Source organism: Ptychodera flava, chromosome 2 (assembly GCF_041260155.1).
Source record: "Ptychodera flava strain L36383 chromosome 2, AS_Pfla_20210202, whole genome shotgun sequence".
In the NCBI taxonomy this organism is placed as follows: domain Eukaryota; kingdom Metazoa; phylum Hemichordata; class Enteropneusta; family Ptychoderidae; genus Ptychodera; species Ptychodera flava.
This window is the reverse complement of record NC_091929.1, coordinates 48,682,112-48,702,617: the sequence shown is the minus strand read 5'-3', so window position 1 is coordinate 48,702,617 and position 20,506 is coordinate 48,682,112. Positions and strand designations below refer to the sequence as shown.

General features: G+C 45.8%; 1 protein-coding gene across 1 annotated transcript; it reads right to left on the bottom strand.

The window, feature by feature from the left end:
• Window positions 1–19,411: 19,411 nt before the first annotated feature.
• Window positions 19,412–19,945, bottom strand: LOC139150728 (uncharacterized). Its single transcript, XM_070723143.1, has one exon. It carries the CDS (start codon window positions 19,943–19,945, stop codon window positions 19,412–19,414), a length of 534 nt encoding a protein of 177 aa, XP_070579244.1.
• Window positions 19,946–20,506: the final 561 nt, after the last annotated feature.

The window sequence follows — 20,506 nt, the reverse complement described above, 5'->3', positions numbered from 1 at the left end:
GTCCTAATGTAAAGCCTTCTGCGGATCCAGTGTAACAAAGACTTGGTAAGTCCACCGAGTTTATATCACTGGGTAACACTATAATTGGCGCTGCGACTTTTCCGAACCTTTGTGGGAAAAGGCGAGAAAACTTAGAGTTTTATTTCTCTAAGTAGAAGTCGGAGTACCTCACGGAAAAAACTCGTGACGTGGCCTTCCACTTGAAAGTGATACGAGTAGAGTTACGTGGCATATTCATAATTGAAAGTACGAGTATACGAGTAGGTAGAATACGCCAAAGTGCTTGGAAAGTTTTACGAGTAGAGTTGGGACGCCCAAGTGCTTTTTTGATTTTCAACACTTGCCCCAAATAAATTAGCTGTAGCACAGTTTCTTCGGGTGAGAGACTTAGAAGCTAGTGGCGGCTAAGAGAAAATCAAGAACAAGCTTCCAGGTGTTGCAGTAAATCTTGCGACGGAACAGGGGAAGGCAACCTCGCTGTAACTGTTTTAAGTAAGTTTCTTCATCTGGGTGTAAGTTCATTCGCTCATTTTTGGGTGAAATAAATTGTTGGCGGGAAATTTTTGTGTGGTATTTCTGTGGTGGCAGCCAGATTTCCTCGCACCTTTTTCTTGCTGACAATAGCGAATTACGCACACCACGTTTGCACTGCGCATTTTTGTGCGGTCAACGAAATATTCACCACCAGTTTCGGAATTCTACCATTCAGTGGTGCAAAAAATAGCGTAATAGGGGAACAATATTAACATCTCAAGTTCTTTTTTCATTCTGTGCTCACGAAACATCAATTATAGACCGGTAACGCACAGTTTTTTCGTCATTTTAAGGGACATTTATTTTCCCTTCTCGTGTCTCGTTTCGATTCTTTCCAGACATCGTTTTTTGTATTTTCGTACAGTCTGTATTTTCGTGTCTCGTTTCCATTCTTTCGAGACATCGTTTTTTGCATTTTTGTACACTTTGTATTTTTGTGCCTCGTTTCCCGTTTTTGTTTCATAACACCTTTTTTTTTAGAGTTTCCAGACATTTTTTAAAAGGTTGTTTTTTTAGGAACTGAATTTTAGTTGTGTTCCGACCTAGCTATTGTGCATTTTATTGAATAAAGAAAGCACTTTCCGTCAATTTCTCTGCAAAGTCACGTAACATTTTGCTGACATATTGTGGGAAATTTGAGTAACACTCCGACTATATTACATTAATATTACTCTGTATTTAATTGCGAGTAATTGTATTTTACAGTGCCAATTACTATATATATTGCCCTGTATTATATTGTACTGTATTTGTGTACTGTATTGCGGGCAGTAAACGTTTTTATTTACTATATATTGCCCTGTATTCCATTGCGGGTAATATTTGAATATTTTAAATCATCTTTCTTTATTACTCTGTACTGTATTGCGGGTAATAAACGTTTTTATTATTAGCACCAGTTCAACAATAGAACAACACAAATTATCGCCAGGCAGTTATTGTTGGCATATCGCATATTATTGCTTGTGTTGAAATAGAATACTGGTGTGTAATTTTAATAAAACAACACAAATCATTGCCAGGCAATTATTGTTGGCATTACGCATATTATTGCTTGTGTTGAAATAGAGTACTGATCTGTAACTTTATATTTGGGAATTAAATATTGCATCTGTCGCAATCATGAAGATTGATCTCAACACCTGCACCGTTGAAGAACTGGAATACTTACCTGGTGTTGGAAGGAAAATTGCAAAGAAGATGGACAAATTGCGTCAGAAATACGGTAAGATCACATATGAAATGGTCTGCTCGATACCATGGTTCACCCCTTCAGATAAATTTATGGAGATGGCTGTTTTCGAAACTAAACGGAAACACCAATCTTCACCAGAGACATAAACTAAAGGTGCACATGCCATCATCCCACCTACACAGGGGGAAAGGGATAGCGGCTCCGAAGGGATTGAAAAAGACAGCATGGAAGAGTGGATGGATAGGGTAGATAAACTGACCCAACAACATGAAGCTACCCGAAGACGTACATGGCGGGAACTTTCACAGGTAGGTACCAGACCCTCCAACTATGCCAGCCAACCAACAATACAACCCCAGAGACCGTACTATGGTGAACAAGCACGGGAGAGTTGGCGAAAACGTTATTCAAGTCGGAGAAGGCAAGAGAGGTCAGATTTCTGTGATTATCCACCAGACCATCGGGAGTTTCCAATGTCTCATCAGCCGACACCCGACCGATATCCTCCAACCACTGGAGAGTATTATGGGGGCTATGAGACAGAAGTACCAAGGGAGCCAGCATACTACCAGCATCGCAGAAGGACAGATCGATATCGACCATCTATTCCCGTATCAGTGCCCAAGACTTTGGTGTATGATGGGTCTGGTAATTGGCGAGCGTTTCAACTGAAGTTCACCAAGTTTGCTGAGACGCAAGACCTGTCCTTCAGTGACTGCAAAAATTATCTGTGCTGGTGTCTGGATGGCAAGGCAAGTGATTATTACACCATGGTCACCGAGCGTAATCAGGAGATCAGCTACCATGAGTTGATAAAGAAGATGGAGAAGCGATTCGGTTCACGAGATCTTCCCGAATCGACCCAGCTTCAATTCGCCCAGTCAAGACAACATCCTGACGAAACTTTAGAAGAATGGGCAGGTAGAGTATATTCTCTTGCAGCACGTGCCTTCCAGGATTACAGCGACGCTACCTTGGAGCAACAGGCTGTAATGAAGTTCTGTCAAGGATGTTACGACCGTGAAGCAGGTGAGTCGGTAGCCAACCAAAGACCTGCGAGCATCGAGACAGCCTGGACAGTATCAAATGGTACCAATACAACCATAGGGAAATATTTGGTGCCAGAACCAGCAGAAGAGAAGTGCGGTTTGTTAGTCCAGAGCCAGACCGGACGAGGGACACTTATGAAGTGCGGTTAACATCATATATGACCAACAACGAAGGAGGTCACCTTCTCCAGAACAACGCATGAAGTTCCAAGCTAGTAAGACAGATGGAACAAGTGCAATGGAGCAAGTGCAATGGAGGGGAGGATGTCACGGATGGAAACCCAGATGTCTGCTATGTGCGCGACACTTCAGACAGTAACGTCCAAATTAGCAGAATTAACAAAGGTGGTAAGTCAAAAACAAGCTCCTAGAAGCCGATCACCATCTCCGAGGAATAGAGGCTGCTATGGTTGCGGAGAATTTGGACATTTCAAAAGGGACTGCCCACACCAAAGTCCAAAGAGGGCAGAAGCATCTGAAAAGAAAACATTGTCCAAGCCGTTAAACACCAAAGGGTCAAACCCGGAGGTCTTAGTTTGGCCCATAGCGATACCAAGGGCCTCAATGCTTCTAAGGAAGAAAGAGTTTCACCGAAACAACACCACCTAGTGAGCTGGAAAAAGTCTGTGAGAAAAGTGTGTCACCAACCTCTACAGGGGAGACACCAGGTAATAAAGACAGACTAACAACTGAAGTACCTCCAAGCTCTGATGCAAGGGATGAAACCGAGCAAGCCAAGGAAGCAACAACAAAGGTTGAACATCAAACTTCAGAAGCTTCAAAGGCAGAGGCGAATTCCAAAGAGCAAGAGGTCATGCAAACTATTGAAGCAGATAACAAACCTACAGAAAAGGTTGTTATCAACGCAACGGACACAAGGGACAACATCAAACATGCCATGGAGGTAAGTGACATATTGAATGACGAACAACTAAACCCATATGTTCCATTGGCAAAGGAGCCAGAGGTTAATGTCACCTCAACAGATATTAAGCCTGTACCAGCGGTTGTTGTGGATGATGTTGTCCAATTACCAACTAACAGTCCTAAAGGTAAGAACCCTAAAGCTCGGCTGGTAAGTGGGCTAAACGGAACTGGGGTACCAAAGATACAAAGACCAACAGGATACAGTACTCCTGTTACAGGGGCGGCGAAAAAGGGACAATGAGAGACGAGAGGGACTGGCCTTGGGATCCAGGTGGCCTGTCCAACATCTCTACAACACAAGAACGGATAAAAGAGATTACGACCTTCGGGTGAAAACGCACTCCTATGAAGCTGGTGATCCTATCTATCTGCTTGACGCAGGATCTGCCAAAGGGAAGTGTCGCAAACTTTGTTCCCCTTCGAAAGGTCCAGGAATCATTATTGCTAAGCTCACACCCTACCTGTGACTTTTGCTATGAATGGTTCCACGGAGCGTGTGTGAATGTTAACCAAAGGATGTAAAGACACATGACATCTTTACATGTCCAAACTGCAGGTAAGAACACCCGGCATGCACACAAATTGGCAAACGTTAAGGTGTAACTAACATGCAATCCGAATTACTTCTCTTTCACAGAGACAATGGAGCACTCCCGGCGACATCGTGGGAGTGAGACGCGTAACCTATCTTGGGCTGAGGTGGAGGAAGCCGACCAGGACCGGATCCTCCTGCCGCCAAAGAGGTTAGTGTACGGGACCTCTATGGCCACGTCCCTTATCACCAAAAGAAGAGGATGCTGATCCGCCAATACCAACTGGCTGTTCAGCGGAACCACTGACGCTGAGTGGAAGATGCTCGGAGAGAAGCAGACGTCGTCTTCCCTGAAGAGTGGTTATATCGGCATCTTTTCCATCGTGATCCAAAGAAGAACAGGATCCCAAAAAGGCACAGGGCCAATCAACCAAGTTTCTCCACAAAGGAGCCCTGCTGTGATGTCTGCCTGAAGACACAACCCGGCTTGACAGTTGTCAAGCAAATATATAAATAATCCGGGGAGGTCATCGAGCAATCAAACATCACAGCACAAAGAAGGGCTCTCCCTCCAGAGGAATGTCATCAACATCCAGGGGAGTCTCACCATCAAGACCAGCTTCGCCCCAACGTAGGAGGGATCAACCCCCAGCTAAGGACGGCGAACGGGCGAAGCCATCTGCACCCCTGGCTCGTACTTCCAAAGAAAGGCAGCGTCAAAACATCAGACCTGCAGCTGCAACAAAATCAGCATCAGCAACTCGACCTGGGGAAAAAGCTAGCCATCATGGGCAACCCAGGAAGGGTAGAGGGAAATCCTCTGTAATGGAGGAACCCTCCAAGAAGACTAAGAGGAAGTACGAGGACAGTACTTTGGAGGTGACTATCCAGCGTGGAGGAAAGCGGACGAGGTGCGTGGTAAATTGGTTTGGACAGGATCAGCGGGGGCAACTACCAACATCAAAGGTCTCCTGTCAGCAACCACACCCAGCCAAGCGTACCTGTGTATGTCCAGTTCCTGGGTGTGGTAAAGAGTCGAGAAAGCTGAAGCGTCATTGCTTTGGGGCTCATATCCATCCGAGCCTACAGCTGAACCCCCGAGCCTACGCAGAACCCCCGTATCATGAAGGCAGTTGAGGTAACAAATGCCCTGCTCAAAATAGTGGGCTGGATCCTTGGACCAGAGAAGACCATCCTCGACCTACTCAAGCACATCAGGAAGCACTGCCTGAGGAAAATTCCTCAGACCTCGGTGCTGTCCAAGGCCAACTGCCTCATGATGAAGAAACTGTGCCAGGCCAATGGATGGGCTACACCGTCGAAATTCCAGCTACATCCGCCCGATTCACCGGCTGTGTTGATGCACTGGAGGATCCTCGTCATCCTTCTCGGCCGGTTAACAGAAGAACAACGGGCTGAATTTCGACAGGTAGACGCCAAGGGGCGGAGGCCAGAGAAGAACACCCAACCGAAGAAATGCCAGTCCTGGAGGGCCCACCAGAAGAGTCATCAGTGGGTGAGTATAAAGCTCCAGCCAACCTTTGTAGTCCAGCCCAAATGGGGGACACATTGGTAGAACAAGAACCAATGGAGGAAGGCGAGTGTAGTCCAGCCCTGATGGGGGACTCACTCACAGTAGCGGTTAACAGTCCAACCCATGAGGGGGACGTACAAATTAATATGGAGGGTAACAGTCCAACCCAAGAGGGGGACGTGCAAATTGATGTAACTGACATGGACAATAGGGAAGGCATGACCTGGGGAGATCAGGTAGAATTAGCTGCTGAAACAGACCAGCAAACTGACCAACCTGTTGAACCAGTGAGACAGGCGTCAGTTTCAAATGGTCAACATTACCACCAGCTCTTAGAAGCAGCTGATTCTCACTTCCACATTGACCGAGTGCTGAATAAACTTCGTGGTCAAAACTGCCCTTCCACAGCATGGGAATTGACCGAATGGCCAGGTGGCCCTAAGGCAGAATTCCCAGTGAAAGTCATTGGGGGCGTAGAAGTTTATTGTGACCCAGGGTATTTTCCATCAAACTTGAAGCGACCTAGGGGGTGGAAAATTGCAGTAGGGATACACCCAAGGAAAGCCCCTAGCGTTGATGAGCAAGTATATAAGACCCTAAAGCAGTATGTCTCATCATCACAAGTTTCAGCCCTGGGAGAAGTGGGCCTGGACCGAACAGAGCCAGCAAAGTTCTGGAGCGTCCAAGAAAGGGTCCTGGCTCGTGCACTCGCTATGTGTGTGTCAGAGAAGCCCTTAATCCTGCACATTAGGGGGCCCCATGGGGATCACTATGGGTCAGATGTCCATTGTCAAGCCCTCCAAATGGTAAAGGAATGGTGTTCGCCACGGCAACGTATTCATATCCACAACTTTACAGGTACCATCAACACAGTAAGGCGGTGGACAAAAGCTTCAAAAACTGCTACTTCGGGTTTTCCATCGTAACGGCCAATTTTGACCAATGGCAACGAAGAGCATTGAAAGAAGTGCCCAGTGATCGGTTATTGATAGAAACCGATTATCCGTATCTCGGGGGCACTACCATCAGCACGCCAGCCTTACTAGGGGATGTTGCCGTAGCTGTTGCCAAGACAAGGGAGACTGATTTGGTGCGCCTCCTTAAGGCAACAGTTAGCAATACAAGGCGAATTTATCACTAGGGATGATTTAATTACTCCCAGTAACATTGCTAGCTGGCAGCCATTTTAAGTGTCAAGGTTAGCCAGTAACATTGCTAGCTGGCTGCCTTGTAAAGTTAACCTCTCAGTCTTTTAGATCCCTAGAATAACCATACCTGCAGAAAATAAAAGAGGGGAGAGTGTAGTGAAATGCGGGCTTTCGGCCGTTGGCGGCGCCCTCCTGCACAGGTGCTGCGCCGCCGTTGTATTCATTGAATATGCCTAAGGAATGCCTAGCCTCGCATGTACATTACGCATTTCCCCTCACCAACAGCAGAACGATCCATACCGCCGAACTTAGCTAGCAGACGTCCTAACGACTAGCCTTCTGCGGAACTACCCAGTACAACAAAGACTTGGTAAGTCCACCGAGTTCATATCACTGGGTAACACTATATAATCATAAATAATATTTGAAACGGACAGCGGTGACAAACAGTCTGTAAAAATCTCGCAATTATTTTCATTGACTATTTTCTAGCATCGTTGTGAATTGAAAGTGTATTCCGTATTTCCGTACGAATCATTACTCAACGAAACTTATCTATGTTTAAATAGAGCGATACCAGGTTGCAGAATAAGTAATTTAATGGCAATGCAGGTACAAATGTACGTTATCAGGTTCTAGCTCCATGCGGCTATATCGACTTACCTGCATTTGTGAACGGCTTGTTAACGGCTGGCAGACGCTAGACGGTTCCCGGCTTCAGGTCTCTCCATGTGCATGCTGCATACTTGTAAGTTACTGGGGAAATATAGTCAGCATCATTAACTTCTTTTCGCGTTCACAAATTTAGAACTCTGTCTGTTCCTGGTACTCTATACACATTTCTGCGAAAGTTTGATGTCATTCGGCTAGTGATTCCATACAAAGATCGCGAAACTTTCCGCAAGATAACTCCTGATCACAAATGCCAAGTCGACGGTACAGAAATCTTACTTCGCGCCGTTCGAGCCTTGTGACGTTCACGGAAGTGAGATCAATAAATCATTACGCGATGGATAACGTAGTACCGTTTTTGAACGTCGGATTTTGACTTTCTATCGACCCTAATCCAGTACATTTCAAACCCAAAATAGTAACTTATTTTATTAAATTATGAAAATAATCATACACTAATGATTGGAAATACTCAAAAGAGTGTACAGTTCTTTCAGCACGAAGATTCAATATCTTCCGGTGACCTGTAAAGTAAACAAGTCGGCTGCTTCCAGCTGGCTTCGGCTCACTCTTTGGCAAAGTAGCTAGCGTATTGGATATTCGTACAGCTAGTCAGCTTAGGATGGAGTGCAATATAGCTCTGGGGTCCAGACACTTCGCACCAAAACCACTTCGCCCCACGCCACCTCGTACCAAAACCACTTCGCACCAAAACCACCTCGTCCCAAGCACTACTTCGTCCCATGACACTTCGGTTCCCAGACACTTCGCACCAAAACCAGTTCGCACCTGTCCACCTCGTCCCATACCATTTCGCACCAAAACCACTTTGCACCAAAACAACTCGTACCAAAACCACTTCGTCCCAAGAGTCACTTCGCCCCAAAACCACCTCGTCCCAAGAGTCACTTCGCCCCAAAACCACCTCGTCCCAAGAGTCACTTCGTCCTTATACCATTTCATCCAATTACGATTCACTGCTTTCCTTACTCTACCGCTGGGCACCAACCTGTAGAGCTGCATAAATAATGCTCACGAATATTTTCCCCAATAAGTGTGATAGTCTACTCTACACAAGTGATCATCAATTTGGTTTTAAAGAAAGTCACTCAACTGATATGTGTGTATTTTTAGTAAAAGAAATAATTGATTTTTATAAGCGTCATAATACCCCTGTTTTCCTTTGTTTTCTTGATGCGACAAAAGCCTTCGATAAAGTGAACCATTGGACACTATTTCGCAAATTGATTGATAGAAATATTCCGAATTTTATAGTTCGTATGTTGGTTTATTGGTATAGGCATCAAGAATTTGCTGTAAGATGGGGTTCAGTTTTATCTAAACAGTTTAAAACATGTAATGGTGTGAGACAAGGAGGTATACTTTCTCCACGTCTTTCTTCAGCTTATGTTGATAAACTTAGTCAGTTACTTGTAGAGAAAAATATCGGCTGCTTCCTTGGTGGAAAGTGCATGAATCACCTGTTATATGCTGATGACATAGTACTGATTTGTCCAAGTGTAAAGGGTATCAACAACCTCTTGAATATTTGTACTCAATATGCACATGACCATGATATCGTCTTTAATGCTTTGAAATCTAAGTGTCTTGCCATTTTGCCTAATATGTTAAATATTTGTAAGATTCCGCATATGTACTTGTATGACAAGGAGCTTTCTTTGTAGATAAGCATTCTTATCTTGGTGTTATTTTCAACTGCAACGGCGATGATAACGATGATATTAAGCGTCAAATGAGGTTGTTTTATGCCAGAGCTAACATGGAATTCGTACTCTGTCAAAACGAGACTTTTTATATCATATTGTACTTCTATGTATTGCTCACATCTTTGGAGTAAGTTCACAAATCAGTGTATCAGTAATGTTCGCGTTGCTTATAACAACGGTTTTAGAATTTTGTTTGGTATTGATAGAAGATTAAGTATCTCGAACACTTTTGTTCAGAGCAACATTTTGACTTTTGAAAGTAAACAGCGCACTTTACGCTCGAAATTTTTTATGAGGTTGATGAATAGTGAAAATTATCTTATTATTAATGCTGCTATCAAAACATATAAGCTTATTATGCGTGGTAGCCTATTCTGGAAAAGACTGTTTTCTGATTGCTTTTAATTTTTCTGTGTCTTATTATTAATTTCCATCATGAATTAGTTTTTTTCATATTTTGTGTCCCATCTTTTTTCTGTACATTTTTGGTGTATGAGCTGGCTCTCGAAATAAATAAATAAATAAATAAATAATCGAGCTGGCGGCCATATTTGAGAAACCGACGCGCTGTGGCTCTGTTGTGTTGCGTTGATATCTGAGTTTAGCGAACGAATTGAAAAACGATAGGTTAAGACCATGGAAACTACAAATGTCAACAAAGACTAATCAGCTTAAGAGAACCAGGGATTGAGGACTGTCCCTTTATTTAAGTTATTCACGTAACACAAATTCACACATACCCGTACACAATACATATTCTTTCTACGTGGAATGAAAATCTAGTAAAACATTCGTTTTCTCCACTATTTGCATATTTACAATATATTTGTCGTTTTCTCTTCAAATCCATATTCCGTCGAAACTAGCATAAACGAGTTTCAAACCATTGATGGGAAAACATGGAAAAATCTATCTATGATACAAAGGTGACAAACTAATTCCTTCGTTTATCGAGCATAGATGTAAAAAGGAAAAGGATACAGGACAGCTCGATTAGCCCTTTCACACATGCATTGTTCTTTTCGTCTACATACTGGAAACACCTTTAACACTCACAAATTTGTATACATTGAAATAGTAGCAAAATTCATATATAAACTTTCAAATTTGTGAAATTACTTGTGTTGAATGCCCTGACAGAGCAAAAGGAAATCGAGGCATAACCGATCAAATTATGACTATTCTCTTGAAGTGATTCGTACATAGTCCCCTGGTTCTAAAAAAACTCTCACTTACAAAGTATCTGGCCGAGGAGTCTGGTTTCTTTTTCTTTATTAGGAGGTTAAAGGTGTGAACTCTAAAAAAATATTTGCCCTAAGTGCTGATTGCCTCGCCATTTATATTATCGTAATTTCAAGTTGGGCTCTATTTGCGGGAAGTCGATAATTTGTTTCCGTAGGATTGTGTGCATATACGTTCGTGCTTCATGCCGAGGTTCTTTTTGTACATCCATGTTTACTGTGAGCCAGTCATTGGTTTCTACCTCTATACTTCAGAAAACTTAGAATAGATCGATCAGTGACATGCGTCTGTGTTACCAGTAAATACTATAGGTGTTAATGATGTCACATTATCGGTTTGTCCATGGCTACTTTTTTTATTGATTAATTGTGGTTAATTGTGGTTTCTCTCATCAGAATACCGGGTTTGACAAGTACAACCAATAGCTTATTCACATGGGACTGGGGTCTCATTAATAGTGTTACTCGTGAGTCCACTCGGCAGCCCGTCTTTTAATCACCGCCATCGGGTCGGTAGGTGCACCTTCGCCTCTCCCAAGAGATATACCTATTCAACTACATAATCGATTGGGTCATTTTGATTAATCGTATGTTGGAGAAATATCACGACGAACGAAATAAAAAAACGGGAACATTTAAGATAGGATCCGGAAGAGAACTCGAATCCTTTAGAAGAAACAGGACACTATAACTGTACACCAAAGAATCGTCTCTTTAGGGTGTCGGCAACAAAAGTTATCAATTCTTGTCGCATTCCGAGGATAAGCCTTATTTTTCATAACTGTTTTATCTCCATTATTCATTACATCTTACCTAGAAGCCTGCCACGAGAACAAATGATATCATTATCGGCATGATGAAAGAAGAAGCGACTCTTTCAGTCTTTTACAGCTAGTTGGTTATTGTCCATGACAAACAGTATCGAGCGTATCAAATATGAACAGTAGATACAAAATAAGAGATTGCAAAAATTAGAGAAAGCGAGGGTCGATGAAAGCTCACAAGTGCATAAGATGCGTAAGTTTATAACGTCGGATATTCAGATTCCTGGTAGCCTTTTCATGGTGTAGAAAGATTATAAGCTTGCAATCTCTACCGATTAACATCGACGAATTACGATGTCTACGTTTACATTTCTTTTGTATTCTGCGTAGCCGATATTTTTCCAGTTCGAAATTATCGTCTTCTGACCTCGACAAATTGCGGGCATGTTTTTCAGCTTTGATATAATACACAAAGACACAAATATAACCTCTGAATAATCGAAACTAGTTGTGGAGGGACTGTGCTAGTTTCTGAGTTCGTTCCCCGATTTAACTATCGTCGATCCCGGCATATTTTCCTCAAGCATGCACATTTAATTTTTTATCTGTCATTACCCCATAAATATTATATTTTCAATAAGCCAGATGTCGACTAATTACGTTTTTATGAGCATGCATACTATAACTGCTTGGTTTCCTGATATCAGTTGATTCAGAGAAGATGCCATCCGACTTCTTCATATTACATTTATTCTGTTATATTATTGTTCATCCGACATTTCTTTGGAAAAATATATTTTAAGTCTGTCATAGACCCATGTCACAAATTTCATGACCCGGTATAGTATGCAGAATATCATTTTAGTTGTGTCATTTGTTTGTCACCTTCGCTTGCCAAGTCGTGCTGTTCGGGCAGCCGGACGCTTCCCGAAATCAGGAAGTGGGAGACTACTGCTAATGAGCCGTGCTGGCGGACGATGTTTGTTTGTTCGTCTGTTCAGAGTCAGATGCCCCAGATAAAACACGCTGCCATGATCACATTCTAAGATGTCGGATTAAGCTTATTTCTGATCTTTATCTTATCTCGTTCGTTCTTATATCATATAAATTAAGCATAAACGTTTTCAAAGTCAGTTTATGCGCGTGAATAGTACGTAATGGAAATGCAAAGAATGACAATGAAAAGGTATAAAAAAGTCATTCAATTCAAAATTATAGAGATACTAGAAGAGGCTTTCTGATCCTTGATACATGTTTTATTGCCCAAGTTACCTTCTCATACAAATACAAAGCCAGTATAAGTTGTGCTCTGTCTGTGTATACAGATGTCAGAAGGTTACCCACGCACGAAAGAACTCTGCGAAAATGAATCTTGACTGGTATTTAACGCAAAGCTATAGACGTAACTGACTGATCAGCACCACGGCTAACTTGGGAGAAGTGGTTTTGGGACGGTGGTAAATTGGGGCGCAGTGTAGCCCTCCATACAGGTCTGTGTGTTCCTGACGTTGGCGGACGTATAACGCCGGGAAGTGGTATTTGGGGCGAAGTGGTTTTGGGACGAGGTGGTATTTGGGACGAAGTGGTTTTGGGACGAGGTGGTCTTTGGGGCCTCTGATGCATAAAACATGAGCAAAAGCCGTAACCTCAATCCACGTCTTCTGAAGGCAAGATTTTGTTGGCAGCATCGATGATCAAGTGACACAGACTGTGATTAAAAGCTTATGTAACGTATGCTGTGCATTCTTTAGCTGGGGCAGTGAGGGACTCGACTGTGCTTGAATTGATGTATCTTTCTACCTCCATGCATATCAAACATTGAAAGCATTGACATTTATGTACGTTTCAACAGTGAAAAGTCCTGGTCTGTTGACATTTTTATGGTACAAATTTGCAGCAACAATAAGTCTACGACCCGTTATTGTTGCTTGTTTTGAAAGAGGTGTACGGATTGCGTCCGTAACAGCACTCTCTCCCTTTCATATAATTCACTGAAAATGTAGGTTTAAATCTTCTATAAAAACATACAAATTCCTGTTGAACAATTTGTTTTATTTTCTTAAAAATTCAGCTGTTGATCCAACCACGATTTACAAAACAAGATCGTCGACTATATTAAAAGTTTGCCTGATTTTTACAGAGACTCTCAAATCTTGTGTACTTACTTGTAAGCTCGAAACTCAACTCTCAGCTTAGACTTGCCTCATGTCTTTGGGCATAGAAACTTAGGTGATTGCCAAGGTATATACTAGAAAAATGATGCTTTTAATCAGCTGAATTGTGCACAACCACAAGTGAAAGGCTGTCTATTTTCCACCAGTTCTTGTCGTTTAAAATTTTGGATTGTCAGTTGTGGAAAATAAATGAAAAATAACATTGTTCACTTGGAAATTTACTCACACTGTGTAATCTTGTGAATGAAGTCCGTGAATGTGTTTGTCTGTAATCCTGCTGTGATGAATGAGAAACCTATCGAGTCTGGCAAAATCATTTTTAGCTCATATTTGGGGTACCAATGTGAGGTTATCGTATAAGCTGAATCAGTTCATTTGCATCTGATTTGCATGTCTGTATGTCTTTATATTTGTGGGTATGTGCTGATGTATGTCCGTCACACACAAAGGCTCCCATACCGCCAAAGCTACCATCTCAGTATTTGGTGTACAGGTAGATGCAGGGGTTGAGATGTGAATTTATTCAATGAACACATCAGTGTCAAAAATGTGCAAATGAGGTAAGAAAAAGTGAAATCCTGCACATGCATGCCAGTGAGAAACAGGCAAACTCCACTGATCTTGACTCATTTCCTGTCATTGTTTATGACTGTTACATATAGCTGCAACCATAGACGGTAGATGGGGGAAGACCGTTCATACTAAACTAAGAGGGGCTTGTTTCTGCTATGCATGTTGCTAAAGTTGACCTCCAGTACCTAAAGTTAGACCTTAATTACTTTTGTCATTCTTGTTTTTCTGGTTTAAATATTTCTTGTTGTTTTTCTGGTTGTACTGTGCAGAAATCATTGCCATAACATCAACGAAGAATATTCCTCCACTGAACAGATAGAACAACATTTATTGTTTGATTAGTAACCCATACTGGTATTTACCAATTCTGATCAAATTTGAGCGACACCGTATAATTGCGGTATTTTTTTTGAATACGTAATGATAGTGCTCAAGTCTTTCCCTGCATCGGCAACTGTCCGTGCACTGCTGTTGTGAGAGTTCGTACAGTAGTTACAATGGATGCAGGTTCATACCACGTAAAATGACATGTTCATTCATTGGGTGTGCGTCGGATCAATTGCACACTGGACATGAGTCACACAGAAGGGGAGGTACAAAATCATAACTTTGTAAGAAGGTTGTATCTTACAACCTGAAGTGATAGCCAGATGTGAATAGATGTACTCACCGTGGTGAAGCAAGATGTGCTCTCCAGAACAGGAATAGTACGTCTGTTCAGACAGTCTAGGTATCTGGCTTCTCAGTGAGCGAGTATATATATAGTATCGGAGCTTGTAGCTGTACGATGTGGTTAGTATGGCAGTAGTAGTCGATCTGGCGTGTTCCGATGCGGTGATCACATGGTCCCAGGACGCTGACTCTGCGGGGGGTCGGCAGTATCCCCTAGCAACCAACAGAGGCAGTTGGGGGTGCTGTTCACACTACACTCCCCCCCGTTTTATCAAACAGGTGGGAACCGCATCTACAGCCTGGAAGGAAACAAAACAAACAAACGAAAAAGACAGAGAGAAAGGGATAGCGTCTATTTTCTCCTATGGCTTCCCAGTGAGAATATTTCACACCTGTGCTGCTCCCGTCACCAAGGGTGTCACCAGGGTGGCTCCCTCCTTGGATGGGTTGTTGTACCGGTTTGGTCTTCAGGGCGCGCACCCTCTGGGGTCTGTGAAGTCCCCTCCTGGGCACAAGTCCCACCCCAATCCAGGTTTTCTGAACCTCCCTAGTCCCCATAGAGAGGGCGGGTGTTGCTCATCGCCGTATGCAGGAGGTGCTTGATGTCTCCACCTCGATGCCTTACTACCTCCTGTGCCACGTCACCGATGTATGCGGGGGTGTTGTATCGCTGGTCGGGCCATGGCATAAGATACGGCGAATCCGTCTCCAGGAGGATCTGGTCCAGGGGGACATCTCTCAGGGCCTCAACTTGCCTGTCATCGAAGTCCACCACCATTGCTGAGAAACTGAAATAGCAGTGGCGGAAAGCCTGGCGCCATCTACGAAGGGTGCGTAGCTCTCCCGCGAAGTTATGGATATGGATAAGCTGGGTCGAGTCGCACATCTCCTTGACGGTTACCAGGGCCAGGGCGTGAGTACCACAGGCGTATTTATCCCCCGCCGCGCCTCTGAGGTGTAAGATGACTGGTTTGGCGGGGTTGGCCATGCTCAGGAGTTCCCTGAAGACGTCCTCTTGTTTCGTCCACTTGTCGCTGCCCACGGTTCTGTCGAGTCCGATTTCCCCTAGAGTGGCGAGTGTGGGGATGCAACCAGGCGTCTGATCTTCTGCAGTACCTGGTTGTCTGCTCCGACGGCGGCTTTGGGATGGAGGCCGATGGCAATCTTCCATCCTTGTTCCCGGGCCAGGTCTTCAGGGAAGGTTTCCGGATCACAGTATACCTCCACTCCTCCAACCACTTGGACTGGTATTTCAGGTCGGACGCTCGGGTAGGCTGAGATGAGTTGAGCATGATGTTGTTACTCGGCTGCCTTTCCGGAGTTGTTTTACTGTCCGATCCAAGTGGAAATGCGAATCCATGGCTCTCGGAAGTGGAGATTCCTGGCTGGGTTCCACTCCCCGTACGTACCTTGCCGGGGTTGTCGTGGCTGGTCTGATTCCTGACTAGCTGCTGCCACGGTGGGTTGGGAAGTGATGTCTCCCTGGCGGGCTTGGCTTCCCGTCGATATCCTGCTGGGATCATCGTTAGGCTTCCCGGCACTTTGGCGGCAGCTGCTGCTGGTGGGCGAGGGTACTCCTGGGCTCCCTTGCCATTCAGGTGGTTGTAGAGTGCCAAGATCGGCATGTTAGGCCCCACCAGCTTCTTTGTCAGGAACTCCAGGAGGTCAATGATGGCGTTGTAGTCGACACGTCCTGGATCTTCGCGGAGGCATCAGGGAAGATATTTTCGGAAGCAGTGCTCCTTAATACCCTTCAACTCGAAGCGGCATCCCGGGAAAGGGCAGGGGGACGGTTGTCCGGCGTAGAACTTCGGCAGCTCCCCGCTCGCTTGGATGAGCTGGGATGAGGCTCTTCCTCCCTGCATCTCTTGCCGTTGTTAGTCTCTTCGTCACCCGGGTGGCTCTGCAGGGTGACTGACCTTTCAAGCTGCCGCTTGCCTCTCTGCCTCCGCTTGGCTGCCGTGGTGCGTACCTGGCTGGGGTCTGTGCCCTGGGAGGGCCTTCTCTCTGCGCTAGTCACTGGCTCCCGTTCAGTTCTCCCCTGATCCCCGCTGGGGTGGCTGGCCACATCCGAGGACGTGCTGGCCAGTTCCCCTTGGGATGCTGGGGCAGACTGCTGGAAATAAGTCCCTGCAGCACCGAGAATTGGAGTCTCACCCATGGGTAGTTCTGGGCCTCTTCAATACTACCAGCTCCCTGCCAAGACCTTCCGCGTCTTCCTCCGACATCAGGCAGAAGAGGCTGTCGTCAGAGTCCGGAGCGGCGACTTCGATCTCTGGTGCTTCCGCCCAGGTGGTGGTGGTGGACTTCCCCTGGTCCGGTGGCGAAGGTGTTACGGCCGTCCGGGACAGATCGATGCCTTCGCTGACTTGGACAGTGGGAGTAGGCTGGGCCTCCCCAACCGGTTGTGGTGTACGCCCTGTGGGCTCCCCCGGCGCCGGCATGCCCTCCCTGTATAGGGTAAGGTCAGAACGAGTCTGGAGACGTATGTCCCAACACATACCGTAAGGGTTGGTGTTGCTGTCAGCTGGCGCCTGCTTCCTGGGTTTTGGTGGCCAAACGTTCATCTTGGGGTTGATGTGTGGCATGTTCTTGACTATCCAGGGCACATCAACCATGACGTAGGCCTCCTCCTGCATGAGCCGCACCCATCCCCAGTTGCCTCTCGCTTTCGCAATGTCGTAGAGGGTGATGAGTGTTTTCTGAGCTTCATGGATATCCAGGATGCTGAGGGCGCCCATTATCTCTCTAGGCTTGAGTAGTCGTCGGGCGCGGATGGCCTCCCGAACTTCCTCAAGGGTCAGTTGACCTCGCTGTGCCATGGTACTGGGGTCAACTCCCTGCAAGGAAACAGAACCAGAACAATGTAAGTGACCTTTGGAATCGCTGCATTGCGGACAGATGAATTCGCCATGATGCGTTCTTTTGGCTGAGTCTATCCCTACGCACTGCGCATGAAACCAATCAAAACACGCATCGCATTGCAGCATCAATTTGCCGTCATCCGGCTTACCACACACGCAATAAACTCTCTCTCCCGAACCGACCTGATCTGCGGCCTTTCCTACCAGCCTCCTGATATTTCTGGATCCAATCCGGTAGAACGTTGTCCCTACACGTCCTTGGTGGTCAGATTGTTGAGGGCGCGATAGTCCACGCACCAACGAACGGACCCATCTCGTTTCCGGACAAGTACAGGTGCGGAGGCCCACTCGGACACTGATGGCTGAATGACCTTGGCGTCGTACATCTTCTTGAGATGTGCCTGCTCCTCGGCCGCAAAGCATCGTGGGGTTCGCCTCATCTTGTGTTTGATTGGGTTCGCGTCCCCAGTGTTGATAGTGTGATTCAGAGCAGTGAAATTGCCAAAGTCGAATTCATTGGCTGCGAACACGTCTTGGTACTCTATCAGGAGGTCTCGCAGCTGGCTTGCTTCGCCCGGACTTAAGTTTGTGCATGACCTCTTGAACAAGTCCTTCAAGTGTTTGGGCAAGCTTGCGTCACTGTTAGTGTTTGTGTAGAGTTGTCAGTTGTTTCTTTGACCTCCTGTACTGTTACACTTTCAGCTAGCTCGGGGGTGCCGATTGTCTCAATTTCAGTTGCCGTGGCAACAGATCTGCCCCCTTTTATAGTTATCGGCACGTCGGTTGGGTTGACAAAACACACTTTGGGCTGCTGGCCCCCTCCGTGAACCGTACGGGGCATCACGACCTGTAACTCCGAAATGGGTTCGATCATATACTCCCCAAGGGTATGACTTAGGTGGCATGGGGCCCTAACCACTGAGTTAGGGGGTATAGTTGTTCTACCCTGCAGTGTGACCTTTGCAACTTTACCGAAATTTCTCTTACGGCCAAAAGCCATGGGTACAGTCTCATCACCGAACATTAGGCGGTTGTTGAGCATATCTAATACAACCCGTCTCGATCGCATGAAGTCCGCGCCTAAAAGCATGTCGTCCCTATCAGTGCGACGTACACATTTTCGGTAAATTGGGTGGTACCTAGTTGGATCGAGACTGGCCCCACCTGGTAGGCTTTCATGCCCATTTCTCTGCCTGCTGTCTGCATAGTCGTAACCTTTATAACTGGAGGGCGGTCCGCCAGTCGGTGGTAAAGGCAGTCCGAAATGATTGTTACTTCGGCAGCTGTATCCACGACCGCTTGTATTTCTTGGTCGTCCACTGAGATAGGTACGCTATACATAGAGCCAGACACAAGTTGATAAATCGTGATCGGTGTGGGGTCCTTTTTTTCGGCTCTCGGTTCGTAAGTCGGTACTTCGGTTGCTGTAACCGGTGGCGTGTCCTGTTCTAGATTGTCGCAATCCAAGTCCCATGGTGGCTCCTCTGGGGCGGTTGTCCAGAAATACTGAACAGGCTCTTCCATTGGAGTTTCTTCCACAGGCGTCCCTGGGACTTCCGTTTCCTCGTACGTCGAGGTATCGGATACATCCCCTGTGTCAAGTTGGCTGGTGTGGGTCCGAGATTCAGTCCCACCTTCAGTTTGCACCTGAACCTCCTCCTGACTCGTGCGGGTTAGGGTTATATCTTCCCAGCCCTCCTCACAAAGTTGTTCGGAGAGATCGGGCCCCCTATCTTCGCGTGAGATTGGCAGAGGTACAGGCGGGGTACTGTCAGGTAGGCCTGCTGTGTTGTTACGGGTCAAGCCTAGGCCCTCTCGGTTGACCCAGCCTCGTTTAACCCTTCACTGAAAGTGACTTTCTTTTCTGGTGTTGTTGGCGTTTTACGTTGAGGGCAGTCTTTACGGAAATGCCCCACTTCGCCACAGCCGAAACACTGAGTGCGCCCAGGCGAAGGTGATCTACTCCGCGGCCTGGACGAATGTGTCATTGCGCGCGCCAGTTCGGTCATCTGTTTGGTGAGTGCCTCTAAGGTCGTACTGAGGGTGCAGATCTGAGTGACCTCAGCGTCTACCCTAGCCATACGTTCCTCAAGGCGAGCGAAACGTCGGTCAGAGTTCAGGCTGGCGTCGAGTTTTTGCCTATCTGAGCTGTCGCGACGGTAATCGGGCGAGTTCAACCTCCTTGGTTTGTCTTTGGAGGTATAACGCACGTTAAATTTTTCATCGTCACTCTCATGGTCCGATGAGACCCGGAGAACTTCGCATTTTGTTGCCCTTTTGCCATAAACTTCAAGGTTTATGTACTGGCGTACACGAACCTCGTCGATGGCTTTATCCATCGTTGACGGTCGCTGAGCAGCAGCCTCCCTTCCGGCCTTCCTATCAATACAGCCAGTGCAAAATTTCATGATTGCCTGCCCTGTCGGTACTATCCGAGAAGTCTGGGAAAGCCCGAGTTGCCAGTGAAAGCACACGGTCCGCCCACTCTTCTAAGGTCTCGTCAGGCACCTGTTGGGACTGCTGGAAGTTAAGTTGCGCTGCTTCGGGGAGTTCTTGATACCCGAAGCGTTTCTCTAGTTTCTTAATGAGCTCTTTGTAGCTGATGTTTTTCCCCTCTCGCTCGATAAGGAGGGTATAGTACTCGCTCGCAAGACCTTCGAAACACCAGCACAAATAGTTTTTTCTCTCTTCCTCAGTCCAGTCATGCGCTTTCGCGAAGGAGTCGAATTTGGTATAGAAGACGCCCCGCTTCCTCCCCTTTTCACCCGAGAAAGTCAGCGTCTTTGGTAGCGTAACCCGCTTAAGCGGAGCTTCTCTATCTCGGTGGGTAGGTGGGGGGACATCTTCGTCAGTGTCCTCTGAATTAGAATCGAGTCCGGACCATTTCCCCTTTGTGCCAT

Excerpts from the sequence above, each read along its gene's own strand:
- LOC139150728 (XM_070723143.1), bottom strand. The coding sequence starts at position 19,945 with ATGGATAAAGCCATCGACGAGGTTCGTGTACGCCAGTACATAAACCTT.